At 40.7% G+C, this 20,123-nt stretch overlaps 1 protein-coding gene across 1 annotated transcript in view; it reads right to left on the minus strand.

Moving 5' to 3' along the window:
• CREB5 (cAMP responsive element binding protein 5) overlaps positions 1 to 20,123 on the minus strand; it is a 312,329-nt gene that overhangs the window by 281,974 nt on the left and 10,232 nt on the right. Inside the window, exon 3 of the mRNA XM_069462072.1 lies at positions 14,254 to 14,375. Coding sequence (XP_069318173.1) covers positions 14,254 to 14,375 — 122 coding nt within the window. The remainder of the gene's footprint in view (positions 1 to 14,253; positions 14,376 to 20,123) is intronic.

Below are 20,123 nucleotides of genomic sequence, written 5' to 3' on the forward strand. Positions count from 1 at the left end.
CAGGTAAGACTGGAAGCCTACAGAAGTCTTAGGGAGGACTACTTTTTTTTTTTTTTTTTTTAATTTTTTAGATCTTTGCAGTGACTTGGAATAGGAGGGCTTTTTAAAGACCAGGATATAGTGGTTGCAGTGAAGATGTTTTCATGTATTTGTGGAGGTCAAGCATGGCTTTATGTTTTGCAAAGATCCCACTGGACATTTTTTAAAAAGAAAATTATAGTAAAACACACATGAGAAAAAAAGAAGAAAGAAAAGAAAAGAAAAGAAAGGAAGAAAGGAATGAGAGAGAAAGGGAGGGAGGGAAGGAAGGAAGGACGGACTGTCAGAAGTAGTGGGAAACACATGAGTTTTCCAGCAAACAACCTTATATACAAATACTGGATCTGCAACTTCCTAGCTTTGTGACTGTCAGCAAATTATTTAAACTCTTAAACTTTAACTTATTATGTATATGGGGGTAAACACATCTATCTTAGAGGGCTTTTGTGATGATCAGGGAATAATATAAACAAAACTTTTAGAACAGTGCCTGACAAATAGTAGGAGCCCAGTGAATGATAGTGAATTTTATTATTACTAGTTTATAACCTCAATTCTACTAATTTGGTGTCCTATTTCCCCACTATGTCTAAATGTGTATAAAATGGGCTTTTCATTTATCTTTCTCTTGGAAACTGTGAGTTGGAAAGAAACTTAGGAATCGTATAATTCAACCTGGACGTAATCCTAAAGGATAAATTAATATCCTTTCCTAAAACATTCTCCTGGCACACAAACTCTGTGCACTAAAAACCAGGCCTCACGTATATGGTCAGAGACACAGCATTCTGGGGAAGAAGTACCATGGCAGTGCTTTGAAGAATGCCAAGCGAGATTCACAAATACATGACTTCTCTATAGAAGGCAGAAAAAAAAAATCCAGTCATTTAGTAAAAGCTATTGCTGTTTTAAAATCTATTAAATACAGGGATTGAAGCAGTAGAAGGGTTATAAATAAACAATAAATCATGCAATTATTACTGTTTGAGTTTTGGCAAGATAATAAAAAGAGCAGGGGTATAATCAGGAAATAATAGAAAAGATCTGTAAGTCACCCCTGCAATTAGTGATAAACAGAGCTTGGCTCAGACTCGGAGCCCCAGTATGGCTCTCATTAAAGAGCCTTGGGACCTGTTCTTGGGGCAGACCTCCGCTAGCTTGGGGAGAAGTGAGGTAACCAAAATGTCAGTGTGCAGCCCCGCTCCAACTGCAGATAATCTTTCACTACAGTATTATAACCACCTGGGCTGAAATGACTACCTTATGCCAAGTGAAGACCAATCCAAGGCCTTCCGAAACTCTAATTGAGATGTTTCCTGTTCTCAGCTTTTTGACTCTTTCCTTTGTAATACCATAAACACACACACACACACACACACACACGCACAGACACACATGCACACATGCACACACACAGGCACTGTGCAATGGGCACCTTCACTCAGTTTTCCTTCCCCGTTTCCTTTCGCCTTCTTTTATTAATGGTCCCGCTTAAAGAGATAAATGCTCCCACACAAGTGATACCACTTAAACAGATAAATAGTCTACACTGGAGAGACCCAGAGCACATGAGAAAAAAAAACCCTGTCTTATTAGACTGGAAACAGACACACTATATTAATGCAAAAAATCAGCATATGGTTCTAATAGGCTTTCTTAAAATGATTTATCAGCTGTGATTAAGCCCTCAACCAGCATGTCTATCTTCATAAATAAAGCAAAAGTGCACCTTGCTCTAAAATGTATCTGCGGTGTCTTATTACCCAGCCCTGTACGCTGCACTCCATTTACAACCCAGCTCTGGGGAGCCGGGAATTGGTGTGCAATCACAAAGTGTGTGCTCCGAAGAGACTGCCAAGATTTAGGACTCTTATCTCAGAGATAGTCTTACTAAAAATCCATTACAATGAAGGCATATCCCCCCTCTCCGTGCCACAGAGCTCGGCACTGCTGAAATATGAACAGGTAATTAAAAGGCTATGCCTGATTTTACAGTCAGCCCAGTGACACAGAATCACCAAACAGCTGCTGGGAAAGGGATTTGGCCGGAGGAGCAAGTTCCCTCTGCCAGGGAGTGGTAGGCAGTGGGGACCACTTTGAAAATCAGACTGGGCCTCTTTCTTCTTTTCTATGGATAGGAACGGGGACTGTAAATATTAGTCATCCACGTTTGGACCCCATTCCCCTGCCTGGCTAACATGTCACATGGTCTCGGGGGCAAACCTGAGAGGAGGGGGCCTAAGCGTGAGGATGAGGATGCAAATGCTATGACTTGGAAATTAACAGGAGGAACCAGGTAAAAGTGTGTGAACACAGCAAGTTGTAAACTGATATTTAAAAATTGCCCTGAGTCAACTAGTTCACACTGAAGGAACGTGGCTCTGCTGGAGTAATACTTATTCACCCCTTGATTTTAAAAAGCCAGTAATCTAGGAGGAGGAACTAAATAAATCCCACAAAGAAACCAAACAAAGTGTTTCAGTGGGTAGGTTCTTTCCAAGCCATTCCTAGCATACACCAAAGCACCATTCATACTCTCCCTGCTAGCACCAACCCAGATGCAAAGATCAGAGACACATCTGTCCCCCTTGCTATATGAACTTCTTGGGCATTTCTCCACACATCCATTTTCAGTTTGGTGTAAAGCACAAATGTGAAATCTCAATGGTTTCTTGCAACAACAAACCACTATGACATGATTTAGATATGTTCATTTGGCATCGTAAGTTTTGTGAAAAGGCAATAGAATTTAGGAAGGGCAAAAATGTAAAATCTCAGAAGAGGAAATAACATTTCCATTTCTCAGAAGAGAAAATAACCATCAATGTTATTAACAAATATTTTCCCTGCAAAATATACCAGTACATTGTATCAGGGGTGCAGCACTGGGTACTTATGGTGTGTGACTGTTGCATTAATGCAGAAGGACTGTATTAATGAGGTCAAAGTAGCTCCTCTCTCCCGCCATCACAGACTGCACCCCTGGCTCTGGCCAGCTGTCTTGCAATATGTGCCTCTGGTCAGAAAGAGGTCCATGGGAGGCCATGTGTGTTTGGATTCATGCAAATCCATCACCATTAATGGTAAATCAACTCTAAGTTCACATCCAGCTGATGGGCAAATCAGTCGTGTGATCTTCACAACCAGAGGGCAGCAGGTGTTGCCTGGTGATGAATTGGACATTGTAAGCAATTCTCGTAAATGATCAAAATGCCTGCCAGAACTTTCTAGAAATTGGCAAGAAATCATTCCCAAAGCTTGGATTGCCCACTTTGCCTAAAATATGTACACACGTATGCATGCATTATTATAATACAAATAAAGGGAAAAAACCTAGCAGAGATCTGGAATGAGGGGTTATTCCTCTACTCCTGATATGCAGGAAAAAGACGCCCCTTTCAGGCGGCGATGCCATAACTGTTTTACTGTCTCTGTGAATTTGGAGTCTGAATTCCTGTTCCCAAGACCCGTTTCTGGACACTTCTTACAGTCAACATCAGAAAGAACATCCACAGCGACATGTTGCAGTGATATGTGACTCTAACACCCTCTACCTAGGATACAGTTTTAATTTCTATTCTTCGGATTCCAATATATTCCAACTACCTATGTTTATAACTTTAAGGTTGGTAAAAGGTCCATTTTACTGGTGAGAAAATACAGTCGTGTGTGACTTTTAGAGAATGATGAAATGGAGTTGATTGCTTACCCTCGTCCGAAATGCGGACGACAATCCACAACACTTCTCCACACTCCACACCTGAGCTCTTGCGAATAGCCCAGGACGTGCTGGGAGGCCGTTTTCAGCAGCAAGGAAAGAGCTCGTTGGCACTTCACGCTGCAAAAGACCTGCCAGAATTCTGGACCATCTTGTTCCCTTCCAGCCATTTGGAAACCAACGAAGTGGGCTACAAGGGTGGGACTCACACGCACCCTACACTCTAGAGCACTGAGCATCCCAGGCTTCCCTACCCGAAGCCCCTGTTGCTCTAGTTAAAAAGCAATGGATACGAATGCCTGGGCCAACCGTGCCAACAAATCCAGCAATAACCTTACATTCATAAATCCTCTGGGAAAGTTTCTAAGCTCTGTGTATAACAAATCATCCCGGGAGAAGCCAGGAAGGGGATAACTTCTTTGAGAGCGGCTGTGATTCAAAATGCCCAGTGCCGAATCATCTGTAGTCAATCAGCCCGACATTCACACAAAACATGACTGCTTTTTTTCTTTGGGGAGATGACTGTTTGCAGAGCCTAAATAAGCCCCCACCCAAACATAAAGCCACAGAAAAAGGCTGTGCCCGGCACCGACTCAGGCAGGATTTGGTCAGCACTGTGATCAACTTTCAAAGTTTTCATAGAACAGATGGTGTCTTCCCCACGTAACTCAGATCTCAAGGACGCCTCTGGCTGGAGCCACACTAAATCCAAAATGTGAAGTCCTCACTTCACAGAGAGGCCCGGGAAGCCAGCCCCCGCCGTGCCAGACACTGCACGTGGGACATCCCTCCTTCTAGTCACAAAACTCACAAATGAAATAGCTCACATTTTCCTTCAAATCAAAGGCCAAAATGTCATCTTACACAGTGGTCTTGTCTTGCTAGTAGCCAGTGAGTTTTATTAGAAAATTTGTGTTTTAGAGGACATGATGAGAGTGAAGTCCTTTTGGAGTTCCACTTCACTCACAAGTCAAACACGACAACTGGACTTGTCACATAGAACAGTCATAGGTTCTAACAGACTGAACAACAGCCTTTAATATCCCAGAAAGCAAAGCACAAAGGGGAAACCCAGCAACGATCTGGAGAAGCCTGCAAGAGAGATCCCGCTGGGCACAGGAGACGCAAGTAGGTGACACTGTGCATGGCTACCCAAGGGAAACAGCCTGGCCTCATCTCCCACTCAACCAACTTGTAAGCCCCTCTGCTTCACCAGAACAGCTGGTTCCAAAAAGTGCAGCAATGTGTGTACATGTAATTCAGGGGTCAAAATTCCACTTCATATTCCAATTCATAAACTTTCCTAGGTGTCTGGACTTTGGTGGTATTGGGTGAAGAACAAGGAAAATGTCCCTGCATGGCTCTGATGCTAAAATCAGTCATCACGCCCCAGGTTTGAGTTGACAGCAAACGTGCTGGAAATATGGACGGGAGGAATGCTCGGAATCCCAGTTCCTGGCCTCAGACTTTTCAGTATGGAAATAACTTAACAACACACAAATGCTACAGCACAGTTCCCAGAGTAAATCACTCCCATACCTGCTCCTAACCGTACTTAATGTTCACCTGGATTTATGAGATGATGGAGGCAGAGCCGGTTTCTTGCAACTATTATATTATTTTCCTTTTCTCTTTTTACAATGTCAGTTTGTTTCACATCTCTGTGAGGGGCCCAGGTAAGTGACTTAGCCACAGATGCTCACTGAGTCTAACATTTGGTCCAATTTTCCAAATAGGAGTGCTGTTTTCTGCCTAGAACGGAAGCTTCATCTTTTAGTCATTTTGTTTTAATCTGGCCCAAAACACAGATCTGTTTTCCTGCATGCCTTTGGGAGTATTAATGCAGGGCCTCACGAAGGACAGTGTGAGCTTCCTCTGCAGATGCACGGGCCTTCTGCGCTCAGGTACACACCCCGCCTCTGTGTGCCTGTCTGGCGCATTAGAAGTCTTGAATTACTCACAGCTGGAAAATGATTCCTTCGGAGCAGAGTATCCATTCGATGTCGTGATTCCATTTGAGTTAATACCTTGAAATCCCAGCCTGGCTTGCCTGCCTCTGGACAGGTAAGAAGCGATTTAAACAAGCTGAGATCCCAACCCAACCTGGAACCGAAAAATCACCCTCAAGAGAAAGTCCCTTGCTGGGAAATAGCTCCCCTTTTCTCAGTCCTTGAAGCTGAGCTTTGTAATTGTCTTAGTGAGAATTATCCCAGCCAAATAATTCAATTGGACTAATTTTCAGCTACAGTAAGGCCGCCTGATGGGAAAGCAGGGGCAGACCAAAGAAGTAGCCTCACAGGCTGCGTCTGAGCCGGCTGCAGTAGGGCTCCGCTGTGTTTTTGGCTAATTTTGGTTTCTTTCCCATCATTTTTTTGTGCCCCACCCCACCCCCTACACACACACACCCCTCAGTCCTTTTAAATGCATTCCTTGCATAGAATGTTATAGAACCAGGATCTGGCTGACCACATGTGGCTGCAGCAAAATATGGCACGATGCTGTGTTTATAAAACTTGCAGTACACTCCCTTTTATACCCATGACATTCCACACCAACCTCTCTAACTTTTAACCATGCTAATATTTGGAGGAACTTTTAGCTTAACCACAAATGAGAGGCAAACAGCTTCAGGAACACATTTTTTTTTTTTAACTTTTAAACATTTCAGTTTTCACTTTTTAACAAAATGCATTCAATTTTACAATATGACTTATTGTTGAGTATCTCTTTAAAGTTACACTAAAGGTCAAATAACTTTCTTGGAATTGGCAGCAATACGGCAGGAGGAAGTAATGATCATCTAGACTAAAGGTGAAATGAAAAATACAGGGAAGATGTGAGGACTCTTTCGAAATATGCCTGTGACAGAGCCAGGGGACTCAGGCGTGGTGGCGAGTGTGTATGAGAAAGCCCTGAGTATGGTTTTGGGCACGTTGACTTAGGAATGGCCATGGTACAGTCAAATGGGAACATCAGTAACAGCTGGAGGTTAGACACTGATACTTAGGTTGAGGTGAGGGTTAGACGTATAGGTAAAGGCATTGCCTGGGTGGACTTGATCGTTCAGCTATGAGAATGTCTGGGTTTTCCGAAGAGAAGTTGCAAACAGAAACCAACTGAGAGTGGATACATCCAAAAGGCAAGGAAGCAGAGATGGGAGAGTAATGGGGCAGGACGCCAGGACATGTCACACATCCCCCCGGTCCTCCTTAGTGAGGGCCTAGCATCTCTCCTTTTGTCTCTCTTGATAGTTTATTTCTCTGCATTTCAAATGTGGAAACTATTAATAGCATAGCCACTCCTAATTATTCCTTGTTAACTAAAATCAAATTATCTTTAATCACATGTTCAAAATGTCCTATATGAACCTTAATATGCTTCAGAAATATGGATGTACTTTTATTATTGCCATATCCAGTCCCAACTGAACAGGAAATACTGGTGCGAGAAAATACTATTTTATTCCACAATATTTCCAATACAGATCGAGGTTCCCAAAATTAACATCCAGTTTCCCCTCCAGCAATGATCACGTTATATATTAAATAGGGTCCAATCCTTCTCTTAATCTCTCCTACTCTGTAGCTTCAAGTGGGAACATTAGTACCTCAGCCATCATAGGCATGAAATGAACATAAAACATTTCTAATTCAGACTTTAGCCCCTGAAAGCTCTGAACCAGTTCTCAAGAAGACATCAGATGGAGACCTCCGTCTTGCCAAAATAAATGTCATATGACAGCAATATAAATAAAAACCTATGGTAAATAATTTAAATAATAATACTGAACTCAGAGAACAGTAAAACCTGCCACAGGCTAGAAGACATTTGTCTGCAGTTATGCCATGACCGCCTCTCCCTGTCAATTTGCCTCATAACATTGGCTGAAGACAGAGCCACCAGCTGCCAAACAACTTAGCATTAGAAATTAAGTCCTCAGTCTCAAGAGGTAAAATATTTTTTATTTACTGTGAAAGTTAGGTTGCAAGGACTCATCCATGAAAGCCCAAATTATGCAAATATATAAACTTTCCAAGAGAGATGATGAACAGATACCTGGTACCCATCTCGGTCAGTATACCTCTAAGCTGTGGGCTTCCCTCATAATCCACATCAAACGTGTGATATTAAGTTCTCACTCTTTGCAAGACAATAGACTATGCATTTTGCTTCTTTGAGGACACCTTGACTTTCCACCAGACTAAAACAAATCACAAAAAGAAACCCTATGAGTTTTAAAAAAAACCCTCCACTCCATTTTAAAGTTGAGGTGGGGCCGGGCGTGGTGGCTCACGCCTGTAATCCTAGCACTCTGGGAGGCCGAGGCGGGTGGATTGCTCAAGGTCAGGAGTTCGAGACCAGCCTGAGCGAGACCCCGTCTCTACTAAAAATAGAAAAGACATTATATGGACAACTAAAAATCTATATAGAAAAAATTAGCCGGGCATAGTGGCGCATGCCTGTAGTCCCAGCTACTCGGGAGGCTGAGGCAGTAGGATCGCTTAAGCCGAGGAGTCTGAGGTTGCTGTGAGCTAAGCTGACGCCACGGCACTCACTCTAGCCTGGGCAACAAAGTGAGACTCTGTCTCAACAAAAAAAATAAATAAATAAATAAAAAAAAATAATAAAGTTGAGGTGGAACCTAAGAACACATCCTAATTCATTCACATATGTGGAAATAGATACCAACTCTTAATAATCCCTGCTAAGATTGTACTCATTATTCCTAAATCCCAGTGACCTAAAACACATGAAAAAGCTTCCAGTTCATCCACTGGTTTAGTCATTCCCCCAGTGGGTTGCAAAGATCAAGCCAAATTCTCTTCCAGCATCAAATTCCACCAAAGATGAGGGCATGATTTTAACCTAGAAGGAGAAAGGTGAAAGTGATTTACATTTGGAGTGTGCTGAGATGGGACAAAACGAATCCTTATAACACAAGCCTTGGGGTTTTCCGTCTTTGGGGTGGGAGAAGAAACAGGTTGTCATCTCCAATATCATTGTCAAGGGGTGTTTCCTTTCAGTAATGCTGCTAAAAAAATGGAAAGATCAAAAGCAAGTCTCATCTACTAGGATTAAGCAAACATGAGGACATTTTCAAAACCTGGATAAAACCAAGTTTAGGTTTCAGAATATTCTTTTTCTCCAGACTTCTGGGGGAGGAAGGGATTGTTTTACACAAATATCATAGAAGCAACATGTTAGCATAACCGGAAACATGCAGCTGTTGCAAGTTTGCTCAAGTCGGTGCCTTTTATTTTCCAACCAGCACCACTCATCTCCTTCCCAGGGAGCGGCCATACTGGCTAGTGGCTGATGGGCACAAGACAGCGTGAGAAGGCAAAGTGCCTCCCTCCCTGTACCCTTTCACCTCAAGTCACGGTGGCATTGGGTGACATGATTTCCAGGTACAGAATTTAATCAGATTGAACAGCCTGAGCCGAGGCTGACCCGGCCATGCTCTGTTCTGTGACTCCTGGTGAGCTGGGATCCAAGATCTTAAGATTGTAGCTCGTCCCTTGTTCCCATGTGTTAAACAGTCAACTCTCTGGGGATAGACTGCACTTTTTATCATTTCGGTAGGAATTCTAGAGCATGGAAATGTCCTAATTTGCTATTGCTGCATCAGCATAATGAGTCAGCCTTAGGTCCTATGGGAGAATAACAACACTTAGCACTTATATACCGTGCTTTTCATCTTCCGAGTCCTTAACCACGTTAGGCTGTAATGTTTTCTTCCTCTCAGCAAGACAAACGAGTTCATTGCTAGTTCTTCAACTGCCTTCCTTCCTTACACACACACACACACACACACACACACACAACTGCTGTTACATGATGATGCTATCTCACACTTTCTAGATGTGCATTATTATTTGATCTCTTTTTTTAAGCAATTAAACATAAAAGGTAAATTCACCTACCTCTTTCTTTCTTTCTTTTTCTTTTTTAAAAATCTTTTTATGTGTCTTTCCTCTAACCTAGAACACAAACTCCAACGCTGACTGTCCATTCAGCATTGCTGCTAGGGCTGGAGTCCCCACTTGACTTCATTCCTTATGCCTCATAGTCTTCCGTGTCATCACTACCCACAAAGGGGAGTCAAATCCTCTGTTTTGGAAAATTCTAGGAGCCTCTTCCCAGCTCCATGCTCAGACCTCTCTGCTTCATCTCTATTCACTCCTGGCCCAGGTGATCCACCCAGCCTCACATACTTAAATACCATCTCTACACCAACAATTCCCAAATCTGCATCTCCTCCTGAATTCCAGACCTATTTATCCATCTGCTGATCCAGAATCTCCATTTAACAAGTCTAAAAACAAACCCTCGATTTTCCCCTCAGACCCTCTCCTCCCTCAGGCAACCCCATGCTTCCAGCTGCTCAGGCCAAAAACCTAGTTTCATTCTTAGTTCTCCTCTTTCTGTTACTCTGTGATCTAATCCATCAGCAAATCCTGTTGGCTCTGTCTTCAAGATACATCCAGAATCTCTTCACCTCTCCATCACCACCTTGGACCAATCTGCTATCATCTTTAATCTAGAGTCTTTCAATACTCTCCCAACTGGTCTCTCTCTTTCAGCCACTGCCCTTCCATGGTTTGCGTTCAACCCGGCAGCCTAAGTGATCCTAAGACATAAGTCAAATCCTATCACCCCTCTGCTCAGAACTGTCCTACAGTTTCCCATCTCACTCAAAGTAAAAGCCAAAGCCCTTCAAATGACCTACAAGGCCCCCTGGATCTGCCCTCCCACACCCAGCTTTCTAGCCTTATTACACACCTTCCTCCAGCCAAATTGGCCTCTTTGCAGTTTCCCCAACTCACAGAGCACCATCCAGCCTCAGGCCTTTGCACCTGTGGAACACACTTCCTCCCAACATGCACCTGGTTCAGGCCTTTTGCTCTTCCAGTCTCTGCTCACATGTCTACTTGCCCACGATGCCTCTCTGGCCTTCCCGAGCACTCCCTGTGCCCCTTCCTTGCTGCCTTTTTCTCCATAGCACTTATCACCATCTGACATGTTATACTTGTTCTTCACTTGTTTATTGTTTGTCTTGCCCACATGAAGATAGGGATATTTGTTTGTTTATTTGCCTTTTATCATCTTTATTCAGTAGTATTTTCACCCATGCCTTAGACAGTGCCCGGCATATGGTGAGCACTCGAAAATACTTCTTGAATGACAAATGGTGGATAAAATTTCTCATATGTGTCAGGGTATGGACTAGCCTGATTTCTAAGCCATGAGCAAGCTGAGATTTGTGATACCTGCCAGTGACTGACAGCATACTATTCCAAGAGGGAAAACAATCTCAGATTAAAGAGTTATGAGGCAATGAGCTTATATTAACATGGAAAATTGAGGCAATTGTGGAAGGTGTTGTCTGCTATATATGATATCGATACAGATATTGAGGTCTTTTTCCAGTGAACATGACCTGCCTACAGCTTCACCTCATTCTGTACACACATTGGGATGCTTTTGGAAAAGGATATGAGGACTAGAGATAGAGTCTATAGAACACAATTTTCCCCAATGGACAGCCACACGGGCTAAGTAAGGAACAATTCTCTATTTGCTCTTTAACAGAATTTTCTAGACCAAACTGCAACTAGAAATTTAAAAGTGGAGGACAGAACCAGCCCAGCCTTTCCAACATTTTTGTATAAAATCCTTAGAAAGTTTAAGCAAGAATGCTTTTTAACCAAATTCTCCAGATAAATTAATCCATCTTCTACTTTACTTTACTAAAACTTACAGAAGGGACCAATGCAAGTCTTTTATTAAAAGACTCAGAAGAAAAGAAATCAGATGAGGGCTGGAGATGTAGAATTAAAAAGAAACAATCATCTGAATGTAGAACAAAAGGAAAGAAGGAGAAAACACTCAGCAATGATAAGATATGTGTTTTATAAGGACCTATGTTCCTACTTTTTAAGCAGGGAAAGAATGAATAAAGAAGGAGCAGGGGGTGGCAGGATGCCAGGGATATTGACAGCTGGGAAAATGTGGTCAACGGGGCCGGTGAAAGTATATTGTCAGACTGGGAAGCATTATTCCTACTCCTCATTTCCCTGCCCTGTGGCTTCCAAAGAGATGCCAGGGCGGAAGCCACCAACACAGCCCACTTTGCTGCTGGATGGGTCACTGTGCCTTAAGCCTCAAGAGGATGCTCTCTCTCAGGTATTCACAACCACCGAGGCTGAATTTGGCCCCTCTGGTTTGAACTAGGCAAGGGAAGAGTAAGCCTCAACAGTCTGAATGTTATTGTCCAGCTTCCAATGCGTGCAAGTGAGGTTGGAGCATGAGACGGTGGTGTCCTGAGAGGCTGGCCCGAAACCATGGGAGAGGTTGGCTGCGGGATCCCCCCACCCACACACCCATCATGAAATCATCACATGGCTCTGAGCAACATCTAAAACGGAGAAAACACATATTTCCACAGCTGCCCTCGTCCTCTTTCTTAACACTGCTTGCCTAATTAATTTTAATTTTTTAAATGTCATTATTTATCCTCTTTCTCAACCCAGAAGAAATTTAAAGCAACTCATAAAACACGCATATCATGGAAATGGTTTTTTTTTTTTTATTAAAAATCAGAACCAGAGAAAATTCAAACTAGAACTGAAAGTCTAGTCTAGACACAGTGTTCTAAAAAGCTCTCCACGTTTATCAGTGAACTCGGCTTTGTGTTAACCTAGCAGTCAGAGCGAAAAGAGAAACAGAACCAGTTACAGGACTCTCGAGTCTATGAGGAGAAAATATTTCGGTTCCTCAGGGGAAGCAAACCATTTCCTGGAATTCAGATCTGCAAGAATTTCCTCACACAGGGCTTCATATAGGAAATCATGAATAATGTAATGGAGAATATCTAAAGCCACACCCCTACCATGGGCTTCATGAAACTGTTCTTGGTGAAAAATCTTTAGGAAAATCAAGGGAATACACTTCAATTAAAACTGTAACTATTCTATCAGAAATGAAGATAGTAGGGACCGAGTACACATCTTCCTTGTAGTTCAGTTTAATCTAAGAAGCCATATTTGACTATCTCAAGGAATGAATGAACTTAATTCCTCAAATAGTCTTCTATATACACACAGCTACCAAAGGAACTAAAGTTATTACTCAACTGAGGAAATTTACTGTGCCAGAGTTTCTTTCTCTCCCTCACCATCTTCATGGGTTTTTTAATCTACTATTGCAATGAAATATAGAATATATGTCTTCTATTTTTATTGAGTTATTTTTTTAAAGTGCTCAGCACTTTATTATTTACCTGGTAATAATTACTATATAAGTGTTTGTTTAAAAAAAGAAAAAGGACACTTCATATCATTTGGCAGAGAAGTTGGGGAGAGGGTAAGGTGTAAATGAAAAATTAATTATAAATAAATAAAATGCGTGGATTGAGATTGTATGCCCCTCTTGTAAGTGTCGCCTATTCTTACGATTTTTCCTAAAGCAGCACGGACTGAATACAAGCCCTTGACCATTATGATATGAGAATGTGGCATGAAAAATCTGGTAGGGGGATTATTATAATTTCTCAGAGAGGAGGATTCAAAGCCTTTGAAACACTCAGAGAAATATCCGAGGCTTTGAAAATTTCTTCTCTGGATGGAACAGCTGGAACATCGGAATTCATTACTACCTAGCTGATCTTCCCTTTTCAATCACCTTTTAAATTTTAAGTTTCAGTTGACAGACTGTGTCTAATTTATTGTTTAGTACACTGTGGGCATTCGAGAATGCTCTATAAAAACAAGGGAAAAAATACTAAAAGGCATCCTTCTCACATTTACTCATGACTCCATCTCCTTTCCTTAATCTTGTAAAGTGGTTTTAAAATTCCAATGTAACATTACGATAAAAACTGAATATATTCTGAAGGGTTTCATAAAGTGAATTTCCTACATTTTTAAGAACAAATGATCCACGTTTATAGTTAACCTATTTGTCTCAGCAACAACAGATGTTCGGTAATATGACAAGGGAATATAACCAGGAAGTAATTACGAATTTGGTGGAGAATGACCAGGAAGATTATCGAAAACAGACAGTTACAACCTGGGCCAAAATCAGATGAAATCCCCTCTCCTCCCACTCCCATTACTCTCCTGTTCTCTTTGGCTCCTGTCTTCTGCACCCACTGCCCACACGAGGCTTGCTATTAAATACTTAGCAAAGTGAAACAACTAGTAAAGAAAAAATCTGAGAGTTTATCTGACTCAAGTTCAAGAACCAGATAACTTTTTGCTTGCATTTCATATTTCAGATACTTACTTTGCCCATCATTCACCTAGGTTTAGATTCTACCACAATAGAGATTCATCAATTTTTTTTAAATATGAGACAAACACTCACAAATGGATAAAATACTGTTTCAAGACCACATCAGCACCCTCTGCGGGGCCACCTCATTTCCGCGTGGAAGTTTCTAGCAGGTGATAGAGAGGCACCTGTCGAGGTGTCCATCCCAACAAACCTACCCGCTTGCTGCTCTCCTCCTCCTGAGCCTTCCTGAACTCGTGCTCCAGGGAGCAGTCCAGCTCATTGAAGAGCCCCACCTCCTCGCAGTTCTTCAGGAATCTCGTCGGAGTCGGAGTCTGATCTGAAAACAGAGACCAAGTGATCACAAATGGGTCTTTCCTCAAAAATTAGTGACAAGCATGAGCTACATTCACAAAGGCTCTCCCCTCCCCTTAATTAAAGTGCCTACTGGCCACTCACAGTCTCTCAGCCCTTTAAATAACGTGACAATATGCAAGAAAATAAAACCGCAAACTCCAAAGCAGGAACACGACAGACAGAAGGGGTATCTGAGGGCTTGCTAAAGCTCCCTCTGGACAACGTCAGGACATCTTGCCTTCCAGCTCTCTGGAGGCTACATCATTTGAATATACATTGCAACCTGGAGAATGTCCTTTTCTTTCTTTGAAACTGAAAAAAAAAATGATTTAGCTTAAATCAGGCTTCAAAAGTTTTTCTGAGTCAATGTTAAGCCTGACTTCAGGGAGGCTGAAAGGAAAAAAGATTTTGTAAATTTTTATATCAAAAGAAAAGAAACAAACAGTAATGTTATTTCCTTTTTCTTAATGGAGAAAGAAAATTTAACAAATTCTATCTCTTATTCTGAGAATCATAGAAGGATGATAAAAGGTTCCAAGTCAAACACATTCAGCTTTCATCCTTTAAAAATGTCATTATTAATTTTATTTTCCTTTGCTATAGCCAAAAGAATGTTCTGAGAATGCTCTTTAAAAGGAAAAGAATTTCTTTCATATTCTTGACTTTCTAGAGAGCTCAGCATTTAGAAAACTAGAGAATCTGAAGCCATTTTCATGACTTAATATTATATTTATGCAGCATTTGCAGTTTACAAAATATTTTCACACACATTTTCCAGAATCTAGATCTCACAAGATCCTAGAAGGTGAGTGGGGTAGAATTACACCTGTGTAGTCAGTAAGGACAGTCATCTTCCCTGGTGAAGGTGCACTTGAGTTGACATGAATAAAATTGTGTAAACTGCCTTTTCTCACAAGATGTAAGAACCAGGAAGGACCATGGCAGAAGCCTCGCCTTGCTAATTTTTTTTTTTTTTCACATAAGGAAAACTCAGGCCCAGAGTGATTAACAGTCTTGCTCAAGGTCTCCCAAGCGGGCGGTGGCAATATCAGGATTATAACCAAGGCCTCAGTGCTGTTTCCACTACATACATGTGCTATTCCCACCTAAGCCTGTGGTAGCCACTGCTGGATTAACTGTGGCATTGACCTACACGCAGCCTCACAGTTTCTTTCTGTACAGCCCTCTAAGCCATCATGACCAGTCAACTGAAGAGTGTCCTCAAGTTGAAAAGAATTTGCCATTCCTGCACTCTAAAATTCCTATAAGAAACTAGAGTTTTATATAGTTTTCTAAGTCATACAGAGAGTAGTTAATCCCAGTAAATTATCCACTGAGATTCAAAGAATATCTTAATATACATGAAACAGAAAGTGGCTTGGTATCCCCATTTAATCAGCCCTTTGGAGGCGATGTCTCTGGATTCCCCATGGATAAAGGACTTCGGCACCCAAATGGCTGACTTAGATTCCCACCCAACAAAATCCCCATCTGCATTTTTCCCCACTGTTAGCCTGATCTCCAGGATACTGAGCTCTCCTTGCAGTCCACAGACAGCCTACCACAGATGATCAGAAATTGGGCATTACAGATAAGAGATATGTGAAAGACTAGGTTTTGCTGCTAGCACATTAATTAATTTATTAAGACACACACCTATGTATCCAATATATACATATAACTTTGTGTGTTTAAAGAAGATAAAATTAATATTTATACAGGATTTTATAATGTACAAACATTGTCACCCACATGATCTAGAACCTAGGTCTCACATGATTCTATGAGATAAGCAGGGTAGATATTGTTTTAGAAATGAAGAAATAAGCTTCCTTGCACAAGGTCATACCATTTGTAACCACCTTTTCACTAAGTCCTCTCTCACCTTCAGACATGATCACTTTTTAATCTAAATCCCGTGCTTGCCTCTGCCAGATCCAAACGGCTCTGTTGTGTGTGCAAAAGACGATTCTGACAACCCAGAAATATATATTTGAAAATAGCGTGACTTTAGGGAAGTTCCCTGTATTCTCTGGGCTTGATAGTACTCATCTTTCAAATAAATTTCTAAAGTTTTATGAGTCTATAAATCCTAAAATCATCACCATAATGGGTTAGCTTCAAAAGTTACTGTTCATAGGCCAAAGAAATATATGACTATTTAAAGGACAGTCAAATGGGAACATGAATAATAGCTGGAAGTTGGACACATATTTAGGTCAGAAGTAAGGGCTAGATAAAGGAGTTTTCTGAACAGAAGGTGTAAGTAGACAGGATCTGAGAGTGAAAATAAGAGAGAGAGAGAGAGTGTGTGTACATATTCTTCCATTTATTGGGTGCTTACAGGATGCCAGGCATGGTGCTAAGTGCTTTGCATATACTACCTCATTAATTTTCACAGCAACTATATTAAGTAAAAATTATTTTTCCCATTTTACTTATGAGGAAACTGAGGCTTTCCCAGGTCCAATTTGGAAATTGAATCACATAATTTTACTGGCAATTGATAATCCTAACAACCCTTGGTTCTTTTGAAATATCTTGGAATCATTTATATCCCTGATATAATAGAACTACATTACAATCCTACCAACTCTCCACTATCTTATAGGATCACTTTCACTATTCAAAAATCTGAAAGAAATCACATAAGAGAATTAAAATATTAGACCACTTGTCAGTAGGAATTGAGTTTACCAGGTTTCAATTTTCTTCTTATCCTTCTATGCTTTTTTGTTGGAGATTCAGAAGTTGAGGGTCATGATTCAAGGTAGAGAATATAGTCATCCTGGCAGCCTCCAGAAGACTCCTGAACTCTAAGATGAGGTCCTGAGATAGTCCATGAAATTGAATTGAGACTAGCATGTGAGAGGCCAAGCCCCAAAGTTGAGAGATGTTTTTTGTCTGTTCTAAACAAAATTATTCCCAGAGACCAGCACACATCTACATATGTGAACAAAGGAAGTTGCAGGATGGCACAGGGATAGCAATGACACTGCCCATTGTCACGGACCTCTTCAGCATGAGCATGGGCAGCAAACACTGCTGCTTCCCTCCCACCCCCAGAGCAGAAGGGCCAGAAGAAAGCCCCACGGTTGTTAGCAAATGTGATTTTCTTTGCTGTATGATATAGTTCAAGAAAAGCAAAGTAGGTACCTATATGCACATTTGGAAAAGATAAGGCACACTATTCCTAATTTTTAATTCATTTTTCTTTTGGTGAATGAGCAATTCTTTCTAGTTACAACAGGAACCAGAAAATGGGGCTTAACTTTTGTTTTAACATTTATTAGAATTAATACAGGGTCTCCAGTTGTCTTTGATCTCACATGGTACCAGTTCCAAGTAAGTCAGGAAATGTGCAAATGTTCAAAAAGGGGACAACTGAATCCATCAACTGCTTAAATAAAAGAGGCAGAATTTCTCAGCCACATGAACACCTTGTCAAATAACTATTCCTGCTGAAATTAGACCTGGAGTTAGTGGGTAATACCTATGGCCATACATTAAAATTCTTATAAATTACACATTATTTAGAGCCAAGTTAGTTATGGCATCAGCAATTTCTATATCCTGAATAATAATGGCTGATGCTCTGTTGGTGGATAATATCTACGGTGTGTTCATTCAGCAGTGTTAGGAGGTACTCTGAGGACTTATGGGAACTGGTGTTCAAGAAGAACTCAGAGCTGAGATGATTGTTTAAGGTCTTCCACTCACCTTTCTTTTAGTGCTTCGACTTCAGTGAGGACCATCTGAATGAAAGAAGGGGATAACCCCAAATTTCAAACTAAACTTAAAAAAAAAAAAACTTTTGAGTTTTAATTTTACCTGAGCTGAGAGTTTTTTTGTTATTCCTTTTGTAAATTTGAACTGGCTTTGCATAAACACCGGCGTGTTACCCTCTCACAGAGAGTGTGCACATGGCATGCCAGGTTCCCGGGAGACCCAAACACCTGGGGCAGGTGCCAGTAGGAAATCTTACCAACTTCTACTGTCTCGCATGTCCTCAAGGGTTTCTTTACCAGACAAAAAGGATTGGCACCAAAAGGGATAAAAAAAATTCCTTTGCAACATTTGTCATATTTCAGTAGCTGGTTCTTTTGCTGGGCCTGTTTCCTGAAAAAAAGGAGCGCCTTTTCATGGAATCACTGCCTCTGTAGATAGCTAGGTAAAGCATACTTGCCATGCTGAGACCTAACTTGTGTATCTACCCAGAAGAATGCCACCAACTTGACCTTATGATTTAGGAATTCACCCATCAGTTGTATGATAGGAAATTCTATCATATAACCACATTATCAGCTGGGCAGACAATTAGTATATGGCTAAAAATATTAAAAAAAAAAAAAAGACAACTCTCAAAGTTTCCCATCAGTTCATAGTCTGTCTAGCATCAACTGCTTCAGCCCCAGCAAGTGCTATTATTCCAGCATAAAACCAAATGGCAAGCACAAAGCTAAATTTTGAAACCCAAATCTTCTTTTAAAAAGTGTTTAGTCTGCTCTACATTTAATAATAGGTTGCTACCTTATTCAGTTTCAGAGCTGCATTTGAGTTATATGTTTGTCTATGTTTCCTTTTCCTCAATAGTAAAAAAGGCAAGGCTACAAGTCATCAATTAAAAGAAATAAAGGAAAAGCTGAGGAGCTCATCCTATACCAGAGAAGAGTGTTAACTTCCTAAGCAAAATTTTCTTTCCTATTGGTCTGATATTCTCAATTACAGTATCACTAAAGGACTATGTAATGTAACTTTATAGCATGTTGTATGAAATTGATAGTGGCTAGAAATACTATAAAAGCCTCACTAATTCAGACTAATTATAATAGTTTGAGTTAGTGATCATTTTAATTACAGGGTATTTTTTTTAAAAAAACAAAATGTATTTTTATTATTTGCATGACACAGATTCAACCCTAAAAAATGGCTTAATGGAATTCCTCAAGAGGTCATTCAAATCCATAGAGAAAATTATTGTAATTAGTGTATCTATTTTAGTAAAAGTTAGGGTTCTCAAAACAGGCATTTTTCTCAGGTAATTTTTATATTCTTTTAATAAGTATATTTATCTCATAAATTTTTCAGCAAATGCTTTCTTTAAAATATTCTTAGTCCCTATCTGAATTTTAATAAGGCCCTAAATCAAGAGAGTTTAGAATTTTAAAATACATAATCTTTAATAAGAGCAGTAATCTGTAACAACTCACAGAATTCCATGGAATTTCAGACAAGCTTCTTTGCAATCAATTGCCTTTTATTGACTGTGAATATACAATAGGATATTATATACAATATACAATACACTGATGTTACTATTCCCCTGCGTCCGTCCCATGAGGCAGTGCTACCACAGGATGAATGACGGCAAATATGGTTTTTAGACAGTAGCTATGAAATGCTTAAAAACCATCCTGGCTGGGATGATTCAGGTCAGTGTGAGATGGGACACACTCTCACACTCTTCAACCATATGCTAGAATCCATTTATTGCCAAGATAGAGAACTGGTAGGTGAGATGCCCTCACGAGTGCCAATTAGAAAACGCTCTGACAATAGCATCTCTTATGACACATGCCCAGCTAGCTCCAGATGACATAGATTTAGATTTAAATTAAACAAGTAAATACTCAACACCTACTCACAATCAACCGGATCAACTGTAGGCTACCCTAAGTGTTCCAACAGCAGTCACGCCGCAATTTCAATTCGCTTGAGCAGGGCTAAGCTA

This window comes from Eulemur rufifrons, chromosome 29 (assembly GCF_041146395.1).
Source record: "Eulemur rufifrons isolate Redbay chromosome 29, OSU_ERuf_1, whole genome shotgun sequence".
In the NCBI taxonomy this organism is placed as follows: Eukaryota; Metazoa; Chordata; class Mammalia; order Primates; family Lemuridae; genus Eulemur; species Eulemur rufifrons.